Below are 20,856 nucleotides of genomic sequence, written 5' to 3'. Positions count from 1 at the left end.
ACTTTATCGTTGTTAATGATGGCCTCTGAGCTTGGTGTCGAAATAGATGGTTGAGCACTCTTGCTGGACCTTTGAAGGTCTTTTTCAGAATCCCATACACACGATATGCATGTCAGGGAGAAGTAGAATGTTAATGTAATAAAAATATAATAAAACAGTACTATCCATTCAAAATCTTGTACCTGTTTTAGGTTTCGATTTCCTTATTTATTTTCTTTGGTGGCATCAATAGCTACAGAAGAATGCAAAAGTACACTTAAACATCTCCCCCAAACAGTTTAAAGTTGTTTTTTAGCGCCAGGAAACAAAAGCATAACTGTTGTGACAGGTACTCTTACAGATGTCCAGTTGATACTATCACCCCTAAAGCAGAAAGTTTTGCTGCTGTTCCTCACAAGATGCCCTTGGCTCTTGGGGATGGTGGGAGTTCAGCCCAGTCCAGCAGCTGAGAACAGCAGTAAGTAGCGATAACAGCGCCTCTCTGTGTGCTGCACTGGAAAATGCAAGGCTTTTCCATGAATCTCTATGGGTTAAATAGCTTGTGAGAAATGTAAAATGAAATGTAACAACAGGGACCTTCTGAATGATTCTCTCACTCTGTGGTTCAAACCAGTAGAAATAATCAGCTTTCAAGGATATGCAACAAATGTCCTTGTGAAATAATCACTTTGCAATTCCAATTTTTGTCCTACCAATGGGGGCAGTTTGGGGGCAGTTTCCTAATATTGCCTGAGTACCCCCCCAAACATATGAACTCAAGTAAAAAAATAAATGATGTGGCCATATACAAGCATGCAATTTAGAAAATGTCACTCATTCACTTTGAATTCATTTTTTGTAGTGGAAGAAGATGTTGGATTGATAATGATTCCAGTAGTACGAAGACGTGGGAATTACGGCTTTGTGACTGCAGATTTCATATCTAGAAGTATTTCAGCTCTTCCTGACGGTGTTGACTACAGTATCATAAATAATTCAGTCATTTTTCATCATGGCCAAAACCAGAGTTTCATCAATGTCTTAATCATAGATGACGATGAAAGGTAATGATGTTGAAGACTTCTTTGCATATGATAGGGAAATGGATAAAGGTAAAGGTAAAGGTACCCCTGCCCGTACGGGCCAGTCTTGACAGACTCTGGGGTTGTGCGCCCATCTCACTCAAGAGGCCGGGAGCCAGCGCTGTCCGGAGACACTTCCGGGTCACGTGGCCAGCGTGACATCGCTGCTCTGGCGAGCCAGAGCCGCACACGGAAACGCCGTTTACCTTCCCGCTAGTAAGCGGTCCCTATTTATCTACTTGCACCCGGGGGTGCTTTCGAACTGCTAGGTTGGCAGGCGCTGGGACCGAACGACGGGAGTGCACCCCGCCACGGGGATTCGAACCGCCGACCTTTCGATTGGCAAGCCCTAGGCGCTGAGGCTTTTACCCACAGCGCCACCCGCATCCCTAGGGAAATGGATAAGGAGGTCTAAAAATATATGAGAATATCCTTTGAATCATAGAATTGTAGAGTTAGAAGGGACTCCAAGAGTCATCTGATCCAACCCTTGCAATTCAGGAATTTCAACTAAAGCATCAAAGACAGACGGCCATCCAACCTCTGCTTAAAAACTTCCTTTTTAAAAGTTGATGATAAACTTTTTTTTTTTTTGCTGTAAACAAAATTTTCAGCTGTGAAGCAAACATTGATTAAGAGTAAAATAGAGAACAACCATTATTATCTCAGTCTCTTTTCTAGTTTCCTGTAAATTTCTCTTATGAAGAAATTAAAAATAGAGTTTCTATGTGTCTGTTAAATAAGCTGCAATTACATATATAAATGCAGATCATGCACTGGCAGTTATTTTCCCTTTCTTATGTCTACAGTGTAAACCACCCATAATTAATATTGAATATATGCAAATGTTCTGGTGAATTGCTGGGCATTCAGATTTTACTGATGCCTAAATGGAGAGGTCATGTTTGGTAGCAAAATGTGATCTTTTCTATTGTTTCTGGAATAGAGAATATGCTGAGCAGTTTGAAATCCAGCTAATAAGTGCTAGTGGGGGAGCAGTCCTTGGGCTCCACCTAGTGACCCAGATAACTATTGCTAAGAGCGACTCTCCGCATGGGACTGTCCGGTTCCTCAACCAAAGCCGAATAATTATCCCCAATCCTGATATGTCATTGACGCTGTCCTTGGTCCTGGAAAGAACTGGAGGCTTGGTGGGAGAATCTCAGGTATGCCTCCCCACCTTAAATTAGATGTTGGTGAATTCCTTTTGTAAGGATGCATTTTATTATGAAATGAATGAGATTAAATTTTACACTCCCTCATTTTTCTATAAGATTGTGTCGTATAAGATTGTAAACCAAATTATACAGGAGTTGTTTCTGGTCTATGCATCTACTGAATGTGATAAGATTATTTTAACCTGCATTTAGACTAGGTGGTAATTTGACTATCCATTCCCCACCCCTCTTACTGTGGTTGTTTTTTTTCTGGTTTGTGTGCTTTCCAGTTTTGCAGATTGGTGTATTGCTTGCTATCTTTTACATTTTTAAAAATAACTGATACATCATTAACTGCTTGAGGGTTTCCATGGACAGAAAGGTGGGATATAAACAAACACATGAGTAAAATGGGACTCACTGCTATGGGCTAAGGGTTGTTAGATCAGTTAAGCCACCTGAGGTTAGGAGGACTGTGCTTCTCTTGCCAATACTCACATGGGAAATAGAGCAACTCTCCAGCCATCCTCTAGTTAATGTCTTTTGTAAAAGGTACTAGCTACCATAATTGTTCTATTGCAACTTGCTTATAATACTAACAAACGCTACCTTTGGAATTTATATATTTCACAGATTAACTGGGATATTTTGGGACCTAACTCAGAGGCAATTTTACCTGCTCTGAACAGTGACATTGGTGACCCGGTGAACGGAACCTTTTATTTTGAAGAAGCAGAAGGTGGTCTGAGAACCATCACCTTGGAAATTTATCCTCATGAAGAAGTTGAAGTTCAGGAGACCTACATTGTTCGACTGAGCATTGCAAAGGGTGAAACAGAACTGGATCCAAAGGCTGCCAGCATTACACTAACAGTAATTTTTTATTTTTTTTTAAATAATTATGGGACTGTTTCTGTAGTAAAGCAGGTTGGGTTGCTCAGTGTTTTTCCTGCCCAGGAATTGTTGAAAGCTTTGTGACATGAGGAAGCCATTCCTCCTCCCTGCATTTAAAGAATGTGTGAGAAAGTTACAGGGATACCTGACTAGCCCCACTCCCACTACTGGCACACGTAAGAGCCATGTCCATCTATGCACGTACTGATGAAGAAAGCTCCTCCTTAGGAAGGTGAATCTTGGCCGAAATAAGAGTTCCTCTTGTGTTGAGGCGTTCTGGGAACATGCATGCATAAAGCCCCTTCTCATGCTTGCTGCATTGGCAGTGACATGGTGTGGCCAATGTGCATATTGACCATGGGAGTGGGGCTAACCTCATGGCCCCTAGCCTCCCCACCAACACCTCTTTTCAACACATGGAGGCATTTGCAGTTGAGTGAAAATAAGTGGGCATCTTGCCCTACCAAGCTGTTGAGAAGCAGGCACTGATACAGTCAGCTGTCCGGTTTTCCTGGCCATTGGTCTTCTTAGGTAACATTTCTTCTACTGTTTCTCCTTCCTGAACACGAGTGGATCAATAATTTTCTCCATTTTGGATATATTAAACTTTTCTTCCCCCATAGAACCGAGTCATTCTAACTTTCCCAACATTTAATTTGCTCTTTTTAAACATTTATGTTTATCAGCATCCAGAATTATTATTGATCATTGTTGTGTGTGAAGTCAATACACTTGATTTCATTTGCAGAATATGCACACAAAATCCTATTATCACAGTTCAGGTCCTTTGGTAATTCACATGCTGCTCTCATTGTAACCTTAACAAAACAATTAGCTGCCATGCTTAGGTTTGTTTATTTGTTCAAAAACAAGCTCAAAGTCACAGCATGCAAGATTAGTTGCACTGTTGTTTGGATCTTATGCCATTTTTTAAAAGGGAAAAAGTAAACATGGAATTAATATCACATGACTTGTTGCTTAAACTGCTTAATTTTTATTTGTCCCACAAGCAAGGAAAGTCAATTATATGCTGTTGTAATCATTTTTAGATTCTGAAGTTTGGTGATCCCAATGGAATTGTGCAGTTTGCCCCTGAATCATTATCCCCAAAGTACTACGAGGAGCCATCAGCATCCGAAGGGCCACTACGTATCGTGCTTTTCATAATGCGAATTCAAGGCACCATGGGGAACATTACGGTAGTTTCAACCTTTGGTACTTATTTGGTAGTTTCGACTTTTGCTACAAATTGCAACAGTGTAATCTGAAGCCTTTAGCATAGCATTCAATCTCACCCTTGACTATGAAGGTGAAATTAGATTTTATGGAGGCATCGTGCAATGTATGGTAGATTTGTAAAGTTCTTAACTAAAGTTTCTGAATGATTTAGGTTTTTAAATTTACAATATGATCACATATTACACATGGAACTGTCACCGCATGAGCATCCTGGTGCTTCTGGAGACAGTGCGTGGAGAGGGCCTTGCTTCCCAAGCAAAGCAGAGAGCTTAGAAGCTCATTTGGCATTGGGTTTCCCCAGCGCTTTTAAGCTCACTGCCTTGCTTGGGGAATAAAGCCGCCTCCACATGCCAGCTCTGGAGCCCCCAAGATGCTCTTGCAAGATCTCACAGGGCTGTCTGAGTTCCCCCAAGATCTCACAGGAGCATCCCAGATTTGGCACGCGGACTGGACCTTACTTCCCAAGCAAGGCAGAGACCTTAAAAAACTCTTTTTTGCAGCAGGAAACCCCCTTTTAATATCTCCCCCTTGCTTGCATTTAACTTATGTGGCCTTCAGCCACATATGGTTGAAATTGTGCAAGTTAAATGTCCATAATAGGCAATCGTACTGTATTTCTTTGTTGGAATGATTTGGAAGACTATGTCAAGCATAAACAATAAATCAGTTTAAATGTTTCTTAGAGGAATGTGCTTTTAGAGGGACATATTTAGGGGGACTGTTATTATGATTATTTTGCTACTATTCTGTGCATTATGGTTTATTATTATGCTGTGTAAATTATGTTCTTAATGTTGTACCCTGCTCTGGGATTGTTGATTGAACGGTATATACAAATCAAATAATAATAATAATAATAATAATAATAATAATAATAATAATAATAATAAATTCATACTAAAACTAATTGTCTAATATGTAAAAAGATATGAAGGTCTCACCACTTTTTGAAATTACTGATCAAAGATTTTTATTTCAGGTTCACTGGGAGCTAAGTAGTGATTCAGATACTACAGATGATTTCCTTTTCACCAGCGGTTCTGCTGTAATTCCTGATGAGCAAAGGACATCTGAGATTGTTATATTCTTATTGCCTGATGATGTCCCTGAAATAGATGAGCATTATGTGGTACAGCTTACTTCAGTGGAAGGAGGAGCTGATGTGGATCAGGAGAAAAGCACTTCTGGATTCACTGTTTTGGCAAATGATGATCCCCATGGAGTATTTGCCTTGTATTCTGAAAAGCAGTCAGTGCTGGTGAAGAACGATCTGAGCCGGCACATCCAGATTAACGTAACTCGTCATGCGGGGACTTTTGGAGATGTGATTGTGGAGTACCATGTTTCATCTCCTAGTGAAGAAAGCTTAGTCACGCCAGCCAATGCAGTGGGACATCTGCTAGTTAAAGCAGGTTCCAATTTTGGAGTGAAGACTGTGCCAATACATACCCAGGTCTGTAATTTCTCTTTACCTTGTGAGGTCCTTGAAACTGAGCTGAGTAAGCAGCACAGCAATACTTTGTGACCATTGTCTATTATAAGTTTGGCTGCAACCCAAAGCTTTCTAGAAAAATAAGAGTCCCGTTTTCTAGAATCAGAGTGGGGAGGCACCCCAGAGGTCATCTAGTTCAAATTCCCTGCCTGGGCAGGAAATCTGCTGTTGTAGCATCCCTGGCCAGTAGCCATCTGGCCTCTGCTTTTTTAAAAAAACAAAACCCTTTAACTAAGGAATCCACCATCTTTTGATGCTGTCTGTTCCATTACTGAATAGTAATGGATGGTAAAAACTAGTAATAAATTTTACCATCACAAAGTTCTTATGTTAAGTCTTAAACCACTTTAAAATGCACTTGTTGGTTTGGTTCCTGCCTGCTGGAGCAACAAATTTGTTCCACCATTGATGTGTCAGCCCTTCGAAAATCTGAAAATGGCTATTACATCACCTCTTAATAATCTCTTCTCCTTGCTAAATGCACACAACTCCTTCAATCTTTCCTCCTCTGGGACACATTCCAGTCTGTCAATATCCTTTAAGAGATTGTGGCTGGGACCTTTCAAAGGAAGGGAGGTTTGACATGTGCAATAGGGAGGGATTCCCTGTGCATTTCCTCTTATCATATGAAAACATTGTCTCCCAAGAAAGCCCTTTCAATAGCGGTCTCTGAATTGTAGTCTTTGAAATACGCTTTTTCTATACGCAGTACTGATGGACAAAGAAAACTTGCAATTTAAAATCTTTTCTTAGTGACAGCCTGTTTCCCATGGTATAGTCTTTCATGTTCCAGAATCTTGCTTGGATACAGTCTCTGTCCATGAGGAAACATCTGCCTTGGGGCCTGATTATGCTTTCAGCTTTTTCATGAATTATACTGGGTGAGGGTTTGCATGGCTGAACACCTTGTTACTACAACAACAACCCTCCTTGCACACTGTAAATGATTAATTATAATTGTTTTCTGCTTATAGGCAATAAAGAATAAATACTGAGGATTAACTTAAATAGTTGTGGCTTGAATATGGCACCATCTGCCATTATTCATAATTTAACATTATATTCTATTATTCTTTTGGGAAAGATTTTGGAGAACAACATGTTTAAAACAGTTCTCAATATGAGGATTTCTTGTTTGAATGTCTCACACGTAGTTATTGTTTCCTAGCTGATGACAAAACAGATAAGTGATTATCTCCTTTCAGGTGTTTCTATTCCTGGGCTTGAATTTTACTCTGAAACTGAACAGCGTAACCCTGTTTAATATTAGTGCCAATATTGTGCCTAAAATATTAAATACAGCGATGTCAGTCTCTGTCCCAATTCCCAAGGAAGCTGCCAATTCTCAGGTAAGTATAACCATGTAACATCTGTACCACCAGAGGGCAGATCAAAATTAATGCAGACACAATGTTGTTAGAATTAACTGGCTGCCATATGTTGAAGCATTTGAACAAATTATTTGTAAATGTATCAGTGTAAAAACTGGTGAGGTTTTTGGTTTCAATATGTGCTTGTATTTACTTGCCGTGCATTTAGGAAGCAGCATGTGCAAAGAGCAGAATGTAGATTTTTATGGATCAAATACTAATACATTTGGTTTTTAAAAACATGAATAGTTTTTGTTATATGGTTCCAAATTCTATCAACTGCTTCAGGAGATTTTCATTTAGATATCATTAGACTTCAGAGGAGAGGAGAAGTGACCCACTGTATCTTGTTGCCATGTGTATGTGCAAAATAATACCTTGTGCTGATAGTGTGAGAATTAGATGCGTTCCAGAGTCAGATGTAAAAATTCTAGGGTTGTTAAAGGAGTGTATGATGCTGCCGGTAGAAGCAACGCTTCATATAGGAATATTTGATCCACAAATGTATAAATTTACTTTAAGCACCATGTGGCTGCTGTTAAAGAATAACATGTATGTGCATGTAAAATCATCCATTTCTCACAATAACAACATCTTTCTCCATTTGGGCAGGTTGCCTTTGAGTCTGTTATCTTACGACTTACAAATATTACAGCAGGGACAACCCAAGCAATGATAACTCGGGAAGGAGTGTATGGCTCCATCACAGTAATGTGGAGTTCTGGATATCCACCTGGCTTGATTCCAGAGTTCCTTCAGCCAGGCAATATTACACCAGCTTCTGGTGAGTGCTTCCATTTTGCTCCTTACAAGAAGAACCTGAGATCTTCTACATGCAAATCATATGCTCTACTGTTGGCACCATCTTTTGCTTCATAGAATCTTTAAACCACAAGGCTTAGGCTATTGATGATTTTGCCCCTTCCAGGCCAGAAGTATGTTCATCACATCACGACCCTGGCTGTTGCAGTTTTATTTCATTGGAAGAAGAAAGTTCTTGAGAACACTGGGTTAAAGATGGCATTTTCCTGTTCTATTCCTGGCCCAGGCATCTGGGGAAAAAACATATATAACTTTTATTATCTTTAATCATATAGAACTGCAAAGACTGCTCTTTTCCTGCCTGTAGTATCTGATGAGAGGATAAAATTCTTAAGAGAGAATGCTGTGTCTTGCCAGGGATATTCAAAATTCAAGTTTTGTGTTTTGCTTTTATTCATTTAGCTTTTATTCATATTTGCATATGTTCATTTTATTTTAATATTTCTTAAAAGAAGAGCAACCAAGTCTTTGTAAAGAGGCATACCACCATCCACCAGCAAAATACAGCTTTGTAAGTTACCTTACACCCAAATAAGCACAACATAAATTAACTTCTCTTGATATTACCAAACCTTCATTTTGTGATTGACTGATGAATAGAGACAAATCTGAAACTACGATCTAATGTGTAACTGTTGTTTCTGTTTAAAAAATCAATTGTTCTTTTAGCAACTTCCTTCCTTTCTCTTTCCAGGCATTGTTATTGTTCCTCATGGTGAACCAAACAGGACAATTTCTTTCCATGTTATACCAAATCCAAGTATCCCTGAAGCATTTGCTATACATTTATCAGCTGTGCATAGCAATGTATCTGGTGGAGCTCATCTGAGGTAAGAAAGGCTATTGGTCAGTTGCTATTCAGGAGCTGGACATTGGCAGTAAAAACTTTGGTCTCATTTCATTATTCAATTACTCTTATATCCCCCACTCATCCAGGGAATCTTGAGCTGCTCACATAGTAGTCTTCCCTTCGGGAAGCTTACAGAGCCAAACCTCCTAGCTTTGCAAAAACCATTATAACTTGCCTTCCGACCATTCATTACACAGAGATGTATACATGTGCATTTCTCTATCTGTGTGTGTGTGGTGGGGAGAGAAATACATATGAGAAAGAACACACACAAAGAAAATCTCTTTATGAACTATTGTTTCCAGTACATTTAAGATGAATCCAATATACACACTCTTTTTTTTTTTTTTTTGAAAAATTACATCCAAGTTCTTAGTTGGTTACAGCTGTTAAAAAATGGTGATGCTCTTACCTAAGGCTGGAAAAAGATTTTTTTCAGAGAACCAGAAGTGGTAAGATGAGCTGTTTTTGCTTGTGGTTGTACTTCCTTCTCTAGGTCTTCGCAAATACAATTTTCACTTTGTTTTTGTTCCAGACTAGGCTTCACCGTTGCTGAAATTGAACCAATGGGAATCTTCCAGTTTGCACCCAACTCAACGAATATTTTAGTAAGGGAAGAAGCACAAATGGTCAAATTGTATGTACAAAGACTTTTTGGCTACCGAAGCAACCTCACAAAACTGTTCTATCAGACCATTGCAGGAAGTGCCAAACCACTAGAAGACTTTGAACCTGTTCATAATGGAGAGCTTGTTTTTGGACTCCTTCAGACTGAGGTTGTGTTTGAAATCTTGATAATTGATGACAGCATTTCAGAAGGAGATGAAATATTTTTTGTGAACTTAACATCTGTGGAAGTTATAGCTACACACCCATTTGACCCAACATGGAATCCACGTTTGAACCTAGAGTTTAGTGTTGCATCAGTTACCTTACTGGCAAGTGATATCGTTATCCATAATGGAATTTTAAGTCTTGGACCAGCTATTATTTACACTGAAGAAGACACCGACAGCAGCACACCCAATGAAGTTCTGATTCATATTAGGAGGACTCTGGGTTTTGTGGGAAATGTTTCTGTCACTGTTAAAACATTTGGTGGAATAAGTGCTCAGAGTGGGACAGATACATTCCCTTTTGAGATTGTCTCTGGGATTTCTAATCTAACCTGGGCAATTGAAGGAGTCGATTTTGAGGAGCTGACTCTTTCTGTTACATTGCCGGAAGGGGAACGAGAAAGTCAGGTGTCTGTCAGCATTCTTGATGATGATGAGCCTGAAGGACAGGAAATGTTTTATGTTGTGCTCTCTGACCCTCAAGGTGGAGCTCAGATTACAGAAGCTGTGGATGAACATGGCTTTCAAGGTTTTGCCACAATTATTATCAAAGGTAGGAGCTGTTAAGTGGAATCATTAAATAAATTAAACACTGTTAAGGTGGTTATTACCTTATGCTTATCTAGATTTTAAGAAGTTTTGCTGAATGTTGTATTTTTCTTGGTTTTATGCAAAGTGCTTAGAGAAAAACTGTAGTATTTCTAAATAAATAAATAGGGACATGCTGATGAGATATACAGTAGAGATGAGCAGCCCTTCTGGGCTGGGACCAAAATTACAAGGCAAATCAGGGCCATTGTACTAATCTCAAATTTCAAAGGTGATATCAACAAAGCAGCCTGTGTTAGGTCAGGGCTCTCAAAACCTTGTGTTGCTCTGGCACTCAGTTTTGCTGTACTCTCTGTTTTTCTCTACACTACATCTCTGTGTTTTTCTATATTTTAATGCCACCCTAGGCCCATGAACCTTGCAATAAGTCAGACTGCCCAAAATGCCTGTAAAACACTGAAGAACTGTGGATGATTTTCTTTTTTAATGTCCAAAGTTTCAATTAACTTTTTTTTTAAAAAAAAGGTTTTGCACTGATGATAGTATTGTGTGCAGCCAAATGGCAAATGGCAAATACCTTTTCACAAGCATAGTCAGTGGGATCACAATATCAAAAATATCTGATTTTAATGTAGCTTAAACCCCAAAGTGTGTGACTATGTGTACATACAACATTAGCTGCCCAGAGTGGATGGGGCAACCCAGTGAGATGGGCAGGGTATTTATTATTATATAGGCAGGATTTCCTTTAAAACAGGAATATTTCAGTTTCTCAATTCATGTTATAATACCTTCTCATTTAGATTCACAGAGATATTTCAGGTTCTGCATGAATTCTTGAATAATGGAACATTGGTTGGCAAGTATGCGGTTCTCAATAATTCTGGATGCCCCATTTCTCACCCAGGAAATGATCTTCAGAATGGAATTCTGGGATTTAGCGAAGAGGCGCAAAGTGGCCTCGTGCTTGATGAAGATTCCGAAAAGAGGGAGGTGCAACTCATTGTTACCCGGCAACCAAACAGGTGCAGGCCACGGCTGGTAAAAAGGGCTGTCTCCACATGCTATAATGTGTGTTGTTTTGAAATCAAGGAAACTGCCTTGAGCAGAAGAGGTTCTCATGGAACTTTTATCATAAATCTTTGGCTTTCAGATGCTCTAATAGTTTACTGCAATTTGGCAAACTTGCCTCATAAATTTAGAATATGATTTAAGTCAGTCAGTCGGTCTACCAGAACTGAACAGAAATGAGAGAATTAAACACTCTACCAACCTAACTCATATACATAATAGCTGAGATGTGAAATTAATTTCCTTGCTTTTTGCACACACTTGTGATTTATGGCTTACTTCACTAAGTAAGGTGCAATGGTCAGCTGATTAGGGTTGGAGGTTGTGGGTTCTGGCTTTGCTTCATCTCAGGCTCAAAAGTAGCCTTGCTGCCCTCCATTTTTAAGTGGGAATCAAATCAATTGTGCTGGTGGTATTATTGCTATCATTCATTCATTCATTACCCACTCTTCACCCTAAAGTCCCAGGATGAGTTACAGCATCAAGCTCAAAAGCAGCTAGATTTTGTGCTATACCCCATCCTGGGACCTTAAGAAAGAAGGGCAGGCAACATATACAAATTAAATCCAGTTGGCTCCTGTAAGATGTATCAGAGCAGCTTTAGGAAGTAATTCCATGAAGAGAATGTCTTTCACTTTCTTTGAAACATTTTGCTGTGCAGTGTTACATTTGGAATGCAGGAGAAAATGTGGGTGGGTGAGTGGGTGGGCTGGCTTTGGTTTTCCAAATGTCTGCCTCTGTCGTTGCGTTTATTCTGGTTTGCTTTGTTGATAGGGCTTTCGAAGATGTGAAAATCTCCTGGCGTGTGACCTTTAACAGAACATCTGTTGTCCTGCAGAAGGATGGCACGAATCTGGCAAATGAACTGCTGGCTGTCCTAGGGGTCGCCACTTGCAAGGCTGGTCAAACAAAATGCACAATTGTTATTGAGATAAAGCCTGATAATGTGAGCACTGGTTATTTCAGATTGGCTGCTTAGAAAGACGGCATGTTTATCTCCCCTCACTACCCCCTCAGGGCTTAAAAAAATAGGGTGTAGCAAGGGGAGGTGCAGGGGAGCAGGTGCTTCCTTGCTGCATCACTGAGCTACTGGCCCTGAAACACCATCAGCTCACACTTAGGAAAGAGTCCTATATACTGGGTCTTTGTCATGTTTTCGGTGCAGTGACATCCACGAAATTCCACACATGTGCACAAATAACTTTGGAAAATTCTAGAGCTTTAGCCATTGGACTGTTGCTCGCCCCAAAGGGAAGCTCTTGGCTAGCTAGCATGCATACCCTATAGAATGAGATGAATACCTTTCCGGACAGTTTTGTTCCACCATTCTTATAGCAGCTTCCAGGATTGCTATCTAAACTTGTAAAGTTACCTCACTTTTTGAAATTGGTGCCCATACTGTGGCCAAACAGAAATGTTTATGGGAAATCTGCAAGCAGGATTCAAGCACAGAAACACCCTCACCTCTTGTGGTCCCCAGCAACTGGTATTCAGAAGCATTATTGCCTCCAGTCATGGAGGCAGAACACAGGCATCATGGGTCATAGCCATTGAAAGCCTTATCTTTCGTCCTCTATGGAAGCCTTTGAACTTAACGCTCAAAGACATCCAAGCTACGCTCCAGAAAGTAAGATCTTTGCAAGTCCTCCTTCCTTGCTTTCTCCCTGAGTACTGCTGCCTTACTGCCCACAGTCTGCCTATTTGTGCTGGGAGTAATAAAGGCTACTTATTTAGCACATGATTTAAAGTGGAATTGTGGACTTGAAACATTTTTGTTGAAAAATCAGAGATCATTTGACTGCAATTTGGGGGCGGGATGAAGATTGCATATCAAATGTATTCTCCAAAGCCGTGCTTTCATAGATTTATAGGGAGCTGAAATGCTTTCAAATATCAATATGTAGTAGAGAATATTTGTCATCGGATTTTATTTTTTTTTACATGCACTTTCATGTACAAGTGCCTTAAAATCCATTTCATTTCGAAAATTGCAACATTTGGGGGATGTTTCATGCCATTTTCTTTTAAGTGCATATTTAAACCTTGGAGAGAATCATACTTTGAAGCCAAGGATGAAAGGACATAAAAGTAGTGCTTGTTACGATTGTTTCAAAGGAGGGGCTTGTTTACTTTCCCAGGCCTGGGATATTAACTGCAATGACTCTCATGCCAATGTGTGATATGAATGGCTTAGATGAGAGATGCACAGGAGATCCTGGAAACAGTGACCTCAGATTCCAAAGAGCTGTTGTATATAAGATGACAGACATAATCACGCAAACTGTTTTCAGGACCAGCCTGTCTCAGAAATCTTTGTGGAGCTGATCCCTTGATTTGAAATGCATGATATACAAATGTATTCTCTAATAGAGCAAGACATGGTTCAAAAGCACATTTAATGATGTTCCTTTTGGCATCAGTATTTACAGAGTTCTGAGTATCCTTTTGATTTTCAGGAACCTGAATTTGAAACCTATTTTTTTGTGGAGCTCTACGAAGTGGGTGCAGGAGCTGAACTGAACCACAGTGCCAGATTTGCCTACATAATAGTCCCAGAAAGTGATTCTCCTCGGGGTCTGATCTACTTTGCTGTGGGGTCTCGTCTGGCTGTGGCCCATAAGAAGACCACTTTAATTAGTCTTCAGGTGATTAGAGATTCTAGCACAGCACTTGCCATCTCAGTTGGCTACAGTACTCAGGTAGGACTAATGCACGAATGTATATACTATCTTCATTTCTTCTCTAATGCAAAGAAAAAAGTTAGCAGGTGTTTGCTTTTTGCAAAAGTTCTATGATACAAATTACAGCAATAGCATGCTGCAGCATGGATTTCTTCAGGGCTATTTTCCTAGAAAAAGAGGTGCTGGAACTCACCATGAACACCTCCCTCGTTCTCTTATAAATGGCAATGGCGTCCACCTGAGAGGTGCCGGAACTGAGTTCCACTAGTCCCAACTGGAAAAAGCCCTGGGTTTCTTTCCCTTATTATTAGATGGTGAGATAGCGGCTGTTGCACTCATCCAGGACCTTCATTGCTAAGCTGGGGCTTGAGCCGAGGTCTCCCTAGTCTAAATCTCATACTTTATCAGCTATGCTATGCTGACACTTGCAAGAGTAAATTGTGACCTGTGTCTCACTGAGCTCAGTTGTAGCAACTCTCTTGATTTTGAATGGGAGCAAACTCAGAGAATGAGTTTGATACCAACCTATAGAATGATGGTCTGATTCAGTGCAACATAGTTTCAAATGTTCTGCTTTGTTTATTAAGTGTCCTTGAGTTACTTTTGCACACTTACTTTGTTGCTGTGTGTGTTTTCTGGAGATACTATATTATACAACTGTGTGCATGCTAGGAGAAACAGCATTTTCACAGTGTCATGACACTAATACATATAAGAATCAAACTATGAAAATTGCAGGTTGATGATCATTTGCCTCATTTAGATCACACACTCTGCAACCTCCATGGTCTTAACAAGCATGCATGGCAGATTGCCAAAGCATGAAGGAGATTAGGGAAAGGAAGTCAAGTAGGAGGCAGGAAGAACAAGGAATTTGCCTTGAGATCCTTATCCCATTCTCCTCTTGCAAATAGTTTTAGGTGGTTTTTTATTATTAAAAAAAATCACTCCCCACTTCCTTCATTCTTGCTGGTTTCACTGAGCCTTCTGGAAGGGGCAAATAAACAGTTGTTTCTGCCAGTAACTGACAGGCAATGACTTTGTTCTCTAACATGTCAGTTCTCATAAGTAACTGCACTGGTTTACTTAAGGAAGAATAGGCAGTTCTGTTTGGAACTGGTTTAAACTGACTTTTATCCGGCATGGCTGAACTATTGCAATTTTTAGTTGACCAGGAAATGTACTTTGTTAATCATCATTAAGAGCAGTGGCAACAGTTGCCCCCATACTCTGGTGGAGTATCGATGTTACACTTCTGTGCCAAGCTCATCAATCAAATCTTGCTAATTCCCATTCGACATGTGTTCTGGTCCTGTCTTCTCCTGACGCAGACCGCACAGTTCAGAAAGATGTATTTTACAACCCAGCCTAACACGATACATCATTGACTAGCCAGCCTCAAACCTAGCACTTTGTTAGAAATACTTTGCCAAGCACATTTTTCAGCATCGTCCTGATTAATTTTATTTGAAGTCAAGATAAAAAATAATAATGAAAAATGCATTTTAAAATGTTCATAATTTGAAGCAAACCTGGCTTTGCACAGTATTGCTTAATCCTTATCTAGAGCTTGCTTGCTTATTTATTTATTTATTTATTTATTTTAAGGAGCTGATGAGACCTGAAGCTCTTGGCCGCATAATGATATCACCAGCCATTTCCGGGCAAGATTTTGCCAGATCTGAAGGAACGTTGTCCTTTGCATCAGGGCAGAGAGATGCTGTTCTGGATATAACACTCACTCCAGATACTGGATCCTTAAATCCATTTCCTAAACGTTTCCAGGCTGTGCTTTTCAATCCTACTGGCGGTGCCAGAGTTGATGACATCTATGGTATTGCCAACATCACCATTGTGTCTGATTCAAACTCTCAAGCAGTCTGGGGTCTGGCTGATCAGTTGTCCCAACCACTTGATGACATAATTTTGAACAGAGTCCTCCAGTATTTAAACATCAAAGTGGTCACAGAAAGTACAGAAGAGCAGCTTGCTGCAGTGATGCACATAATTGATAAGGTACATATGCAGATGTTCCTTTGGACATGATGAATGGGCCCTAGATTTAGGCATGGATGCAGCAACTCCTTGGGGGATTGTAAGCTGATGAAAATGATAAACAGCAGCCATGGCTCTGTGGGGGGAAATGTTGCTTTGATTTTGAAAAACAGAACTGACTATGAGTCTTCTGTAACAAGAACATACTAGGAAAGTATTTGCCAGCCTGCTTCTTATATGAAAGCTGTTGGTTCAGATGCCCAACTTAGATAGTAAGTTGGGATGGGCAATATTGTATGCTGTGATAGAGCCAGTATTCAAGCCTGTAAGGGAATTTGCACTGGTCACTTGAGGGAGCTTAAGGTCATGACCCTTATATAGGGGGGGGAACTTAACTGTAATCATTGGGGTTCACCTCCAAATAATGTCTGTAGGATAAGAGCATTAGTTGGCTTTGTCTTGGAAAATCTTAATTCTAATAAACTAGTTTGGGTATGGAAGGAAAGTGTGATTGCTACCTGTACACATGGAATAATTTTTATTCTTTGACCAATTTTTTGTTCCCTAAGATAATATCTGAGGGGGAAAAGCAGGCACTCACTGATAAAAACCGAAGTCTCTTGTATGAGATCCTCTGTGCACTTATTAACCCAAAACGCAAGGATACTCGGGGCTACAGCTTCCTTGCCGATGTTACTGAGAAATTTGCCTTTTCTCTTCCTATTGGAGTATTGTGTGGATCACAGGGTGAACGGTAAGTCTTTCCACATGAGCCAGGAATATTTCTGAAATTGAACTGGATGTTGATGTCCACTTGGAATTCTGTCTATGCGTAATAGCCCTGTGGAACTAGAGATCTTAATATGTGAAGTAAGCAGAGTAAGCTCTTTAAAAAATCTGGCATTCTATGAAATAAACAACACATGATTGTTTTATTCAAATGGATTGATATGATGAATTGATCATATGCCAAAATACAGCTCTTTTCCTGTCATATTATCAAAACTTCTGCATTAATGCTTGGAGACATATTAGTAATTAATAATATATGAAAGATCCAGTTAATAGGCCAATAATAGGATGATAAAGGCATTAAGACAAGCATTATCCAGCACATGTTTCTTTTCCATTTCTTGAGCGTGTTGCTCCTTTTCTGTTTTAACAGTGGCAAAACCATCCTTGACCATTGCCCTTACATTGTCATAATGGCCCATCACTGGTATCCACAGCAAATCAATGGGCACAGATTTGATGGAAAAGATGGCGACTTCATCAGAGTTCCTGAACATTTGTTGGAAGTTTCTCATTCTGAAAATGAAAATTGTAGGTTCATTCAAGTCACTGAGTATAGTAGCCAGCAATGGTTTATAATGGGTGACAAAGGAACTGCCCTAAAACATAAGGTATGATTTTTATTTTTATTTAATTGTTTCTAATCTAAAAAGTTTAAAGCTGCTTATATGGAGCTGTCAGGAATCTCCCATCCAAGCATTGATCAGGTCCACACGCTCTTAGTTTTGCTTCTGCTATAAGATTAGTTGCTCCCTGCTTTTAAATTTAGACATGTGTTCAGGGTTTTTTGTAAGTGCTTAATATAGTTACCATCTGGAAGAGCAACCATATTAATCTGGAGCAGAATACACACAGAGACTATGGTTGTTCCTTTTTGTCTTTAGCGATATGTTTGTATAGCATAACAGCCTTATTTTAGAGCAGGGTTTTTTTAACGTAATTGTATCTAAACAATAATTGACCTGTATGTTTGGCCTTCACATGACACGTGGCTAGATAGAGTTTGGCAGGTAGCCCCATCAAAAACTACCTCACCATACCAAGTTTGCAAGGGGCAATACAAAAAAAGACTGGTTTTGTGCTTTATGGTGCCCATTCTTTGACTTTATCTACAAACAGTGAGACTTATACCCCCTCCCACAGCTCATACAACTTTGTGGAGAGGCCTTAATGTAGCCAACCCTGTGTAAAGTGACAAACCCATTGCAAATGTTATGTAAACATTTTTTATGCTAAAAAATATTAAAAATATTTGGGGAGGGAGGGAATTGAACTGTTTGTTGGATTTATATATGCTTTATTTATGTACACATGGTTTGAGGATGAACTTAGCTGGTGGTATTATGGACACTGGCTCCGCGGTTTAAGCCTAGTAACCATGGAGTGCATATTCATATTCTCCTGTCATATGACTGAGGTGGAGTTTGGGCTTCTCTCCCTTAGAAAGTAGAGGAAGTACCAAATATGTCAGTAGCTGAGCATATACTTATGCATTATGAGGTCCCAGGTATGGTGCCCAGCAGCTTCAGGTAAAGTGTCTGAGGTGGTTTAGATGGGAAAGAGTCTAAGACCTTGACAAAACTGCTGCCTAGGATAAATCGACTAGAGGTCTGGCTTTGCATATTTAGTGTACAAATGAGGATTTCTTGAGTGTTTTTATAGGAAATAAATCTCCACTTTGCCCATTTCAGATTTTTTCAATGAGTTTGAAGAGTCAGAGTCCTCTTCTACTGAAAGATAACAATGAGGTCACCTATCGGATTTATTCTACAGACAGCAGAATTGTTCCACACAAGTCTTTATGTCTCCTTTGGAACCAGGCTGCTGAAAGGTACATTTTCTCATTCTTGACTGCACTGAGAAGACTTCTGCCAGGAAAGGCAACCTAAAAATGATATATACTCATTTATATCTCAGGGAACCATAAAAATGTAATGGTCTGTTTAAAAGCAAATTCTTCATCAAAAAAAGAAACATTTTCACTGGCTTTGAGTTGGGGCTAATGCTTTTAAATAGTCAAAATTACTATTCAGATTTAGATTATTTCTGGACCAGAATCTTTTCAATGCTCTGGGAACAAACCTGGTCTGCAAACGTTTGTAGAAAGCATCACTGATCTGTGTTGGGATGCCAAGTAAGGGCTAATTTGGCACTGCTGCAGTGAGAGAGAAGCACAATAATAATTGCCATTAAATAATGAACCCTACCCTATTCCATGGGGTAAGAGAGTATCCCTGGGAAGGACTTCTGTAGACTTGGAGCAAGACTAAGTATGCCACATGGATCATTATGCCAGGCCTCAGCCTGGACCTGCTTAGGCTTGGCATGGGATCAGTGATAGCACACCAGAGCTTGCAGTCACTTTGGCATATCAACACATATTTACTTCATCTGCTTGAGTTAATTTGCCAGGCTACATTTTTAGACTTTTTCTTGCCTGACAAGTTCTCCAAAATTATCAAATCCAAGAATCTGCCACCAGAATCTAACTCGCCCCGCCCCCCTCCTGCCCTGTGAGGTTAGACATTAACCTGTTCAAATTCTGTCCTTACTTTTAAGAATAAATGAAGAGCTTACCGGATCAGGTCATCTAATATAGCATTCTGTTCTCACTATGCCTGCAACAGGAAGCTGGAAAGCAGGACCTGACTGCTTGGGATTCCCAGCAACTGGCCTTCAAAGGCCTACTGCTTCCAAAAAAAATTGCATTGATATCCCGCATTCTGAGTCACTCATTACCACAGAAAGTACCGGTATTTCCCCTTGGCACATGTAATAGGTGCATTAACTCTTACTTGGGAGGAGTTGGAAGAGTATGTTATCCTTGTTATGGAGCCGTTTCTGTGCCCACAACTCAAAATATTCCACGTTTTGCTCATGTTTGTATTATGATTATTGATTTGCAGACTAAAGACTAATGAATTAACATCGTTGACCTTTGTTTCCTCTGTAGCTGGTTGTCTGACAGTCAGTTCTGCAAAGTGATAGATGATTCCTCAGATTACGTGGAATGCTCCTGTTCGCACATGTCTATTTACGCAGCTTATGCACAAACAGACAGCTTGTCTTCTTACAACGAAGCTTTCTTTTCATCTGGTTTCATCTGCATTTCTGGTCAGTTGATAACATTATTATTTTTACGTTTATGAATTGTGTGCTGATTTTTTAAAAGCAAATAATGCGTAAAAAGTATTGTTTCTGGAATGCACTGAATAGCAGAAAGCACATAGGCCATGATCCAAAGAGCTGCTTCAGCACACACAGTGGAATTTTTAATTCTTCCCCCCTGTCCCACCCCCGGAATCCTAGACCTCAATGCCTTATCACAAATGGCTTTTGGAACTCCCCTCAGTTTTTAAAAGAAATTTGTTGGTGCAGCATGGAGGACAAAGTCATAAAAGTCCAAACCTCCTTCGGGCACATGAAACTAGTTATGTGATTCTTTTGGGTCCAAGACAAAATAAGCTATAACCCATAATCAAACTCTAGAGGAGGACATGCCCAAATATAAAAATCCCAGAGTTCCTGCTCTCTTGAACTTTGAACCAAAGGGTAAAAATAAATCTCAGATTCTTCTAGTTAACAGGAACTAGCGACCTTACACTACAATCCTATATGCACTTTACAAAGGGAGTAGGCTTACTTTTGAGTAGACATGCATAGAATCATACTGTTTGAGTGAAATCAAAGGGAATCACACTTTGGTCAAATAATTCTACAGTTGTGCCAAGTAGGCCAAAGCTTTATCTTTTGACTTCTAGACTTCTTCACACAATAGGTTGGATTCTGTCCTGTTGTCCAGTAGGGATGCTTTTCTTTGCAGAAAAGAGCCAGGTCCAGCAGAGATGCTTGCAATTTTCATTTATTCCCCCTCCCCCAGCAGCTCTCCTCTCCAGTTCTGATTCCCCGGAGCAGATTTTGGGAGCACAGGAGGCTGCAGGGCGGAAGAGGAATGGGCAGAAATGGCTTTTCCCTCTCCCTCCTGACTTCTGCCTACAGGAGCATCCAGTTCACAACTGTGGATCCAAGACCTTATATTTTAGTTAC

The 20,856-nt window shown here is 39.9% G+C and overlaps 1 protein-coding gene across 12 annotated transcripts in view; it reads left to right on the top strand.

Moving 5' to 3' along the window:
* The window catches only part of ADGRV1 (adhesion G protein-coupled receptor V1), a 235,158-nt gene that overhangs the window by 105,488 nt on the left and 108,814 nt on the right, over positions 1–20,856 (top strand). For 10 of the 12 annotated variants that reach the window (XR_013394656.1, XM_077936223.1, XM_077936224.1 and 7 more), the window contains 17 exons: positions 842–1,043; positions 2,008–2,227; positions 2,852–3,091; positions 4,162–4,311; positions 5,331–5,804; positions 7,049–7,192; positions 7,826–7,997; positions 8,730–8,865; positions 9,421–10,274; positions 11,178–11,295; positions 12,116–12,287; positions 13,798–14,040; positions 15,631–16,038; positions 16,587–16,771; positions 17,183–17,420; positions 18,501–18,640; positions 19,763–19,923. Coding sequence is in view for 11 of the 12 variants with exons in the window: in XM_077936223.1 (XP_077792349.1) it covers positions 842–1,043; positions 2,008–2,227; positions 2,852–3,091; positions 4,162–4,311; positions 5,331–5,804; positions 7,049–7,192; positions 7,826–7,997; positions 8,730–8,865; positions 9,421–10,274; positions 11,178–11,295; positions 12,116–12,287; positions 13,798–14,040; positions 15,631–16,038; positions 16,587–16,771; positions 17,183–17,420; positions 18,501–18,640; positions 19,763–19,923 (4,257 nt within the window). In the remaining variant the exon portion in view is untranslated. Of the gene's footprint in view, positions 1–841; positions 1,044–2,007; positions 2,228–2,851; positions 3,092–4,161; positions 4,312–5,330; positions 5,805–7,048; positions 7,193–7,825; positions 7,998–8,729; positions 8,866–9,420; positions 10,275–11,177; positions 11,296–12,115; positions 12,288–13,797; positions 14,041–15,630; positions 16,039–16,586; positions 16,772–17,182; positions 17,421–18,500; positions 18,641–19,762; positions 19,924–20,856 lie in introns of those variants that run through there. The other 2 variants (XM_077936222.1, XM_028748951.2) reach the window with 2 other exon arrangements.

This window comes from Podarcis muralis, chromosome 11, assembly GCF_964188315.1.
Source record: "Podarcis muralis chromosome 11, rPodMur119.hap1.1, whole genome shotgun sequence".
Lineage (NCBI taxonomy): Eukaryota > Metazoa > Chordata > Lepidosauria > Squamata > Lacertidae > Podarcis > Podarcis muralis.
Note: the sequence above shows the minus strand (reverse complement) of the source record. Positions and strands in the feature narration are given on the sequence as shown.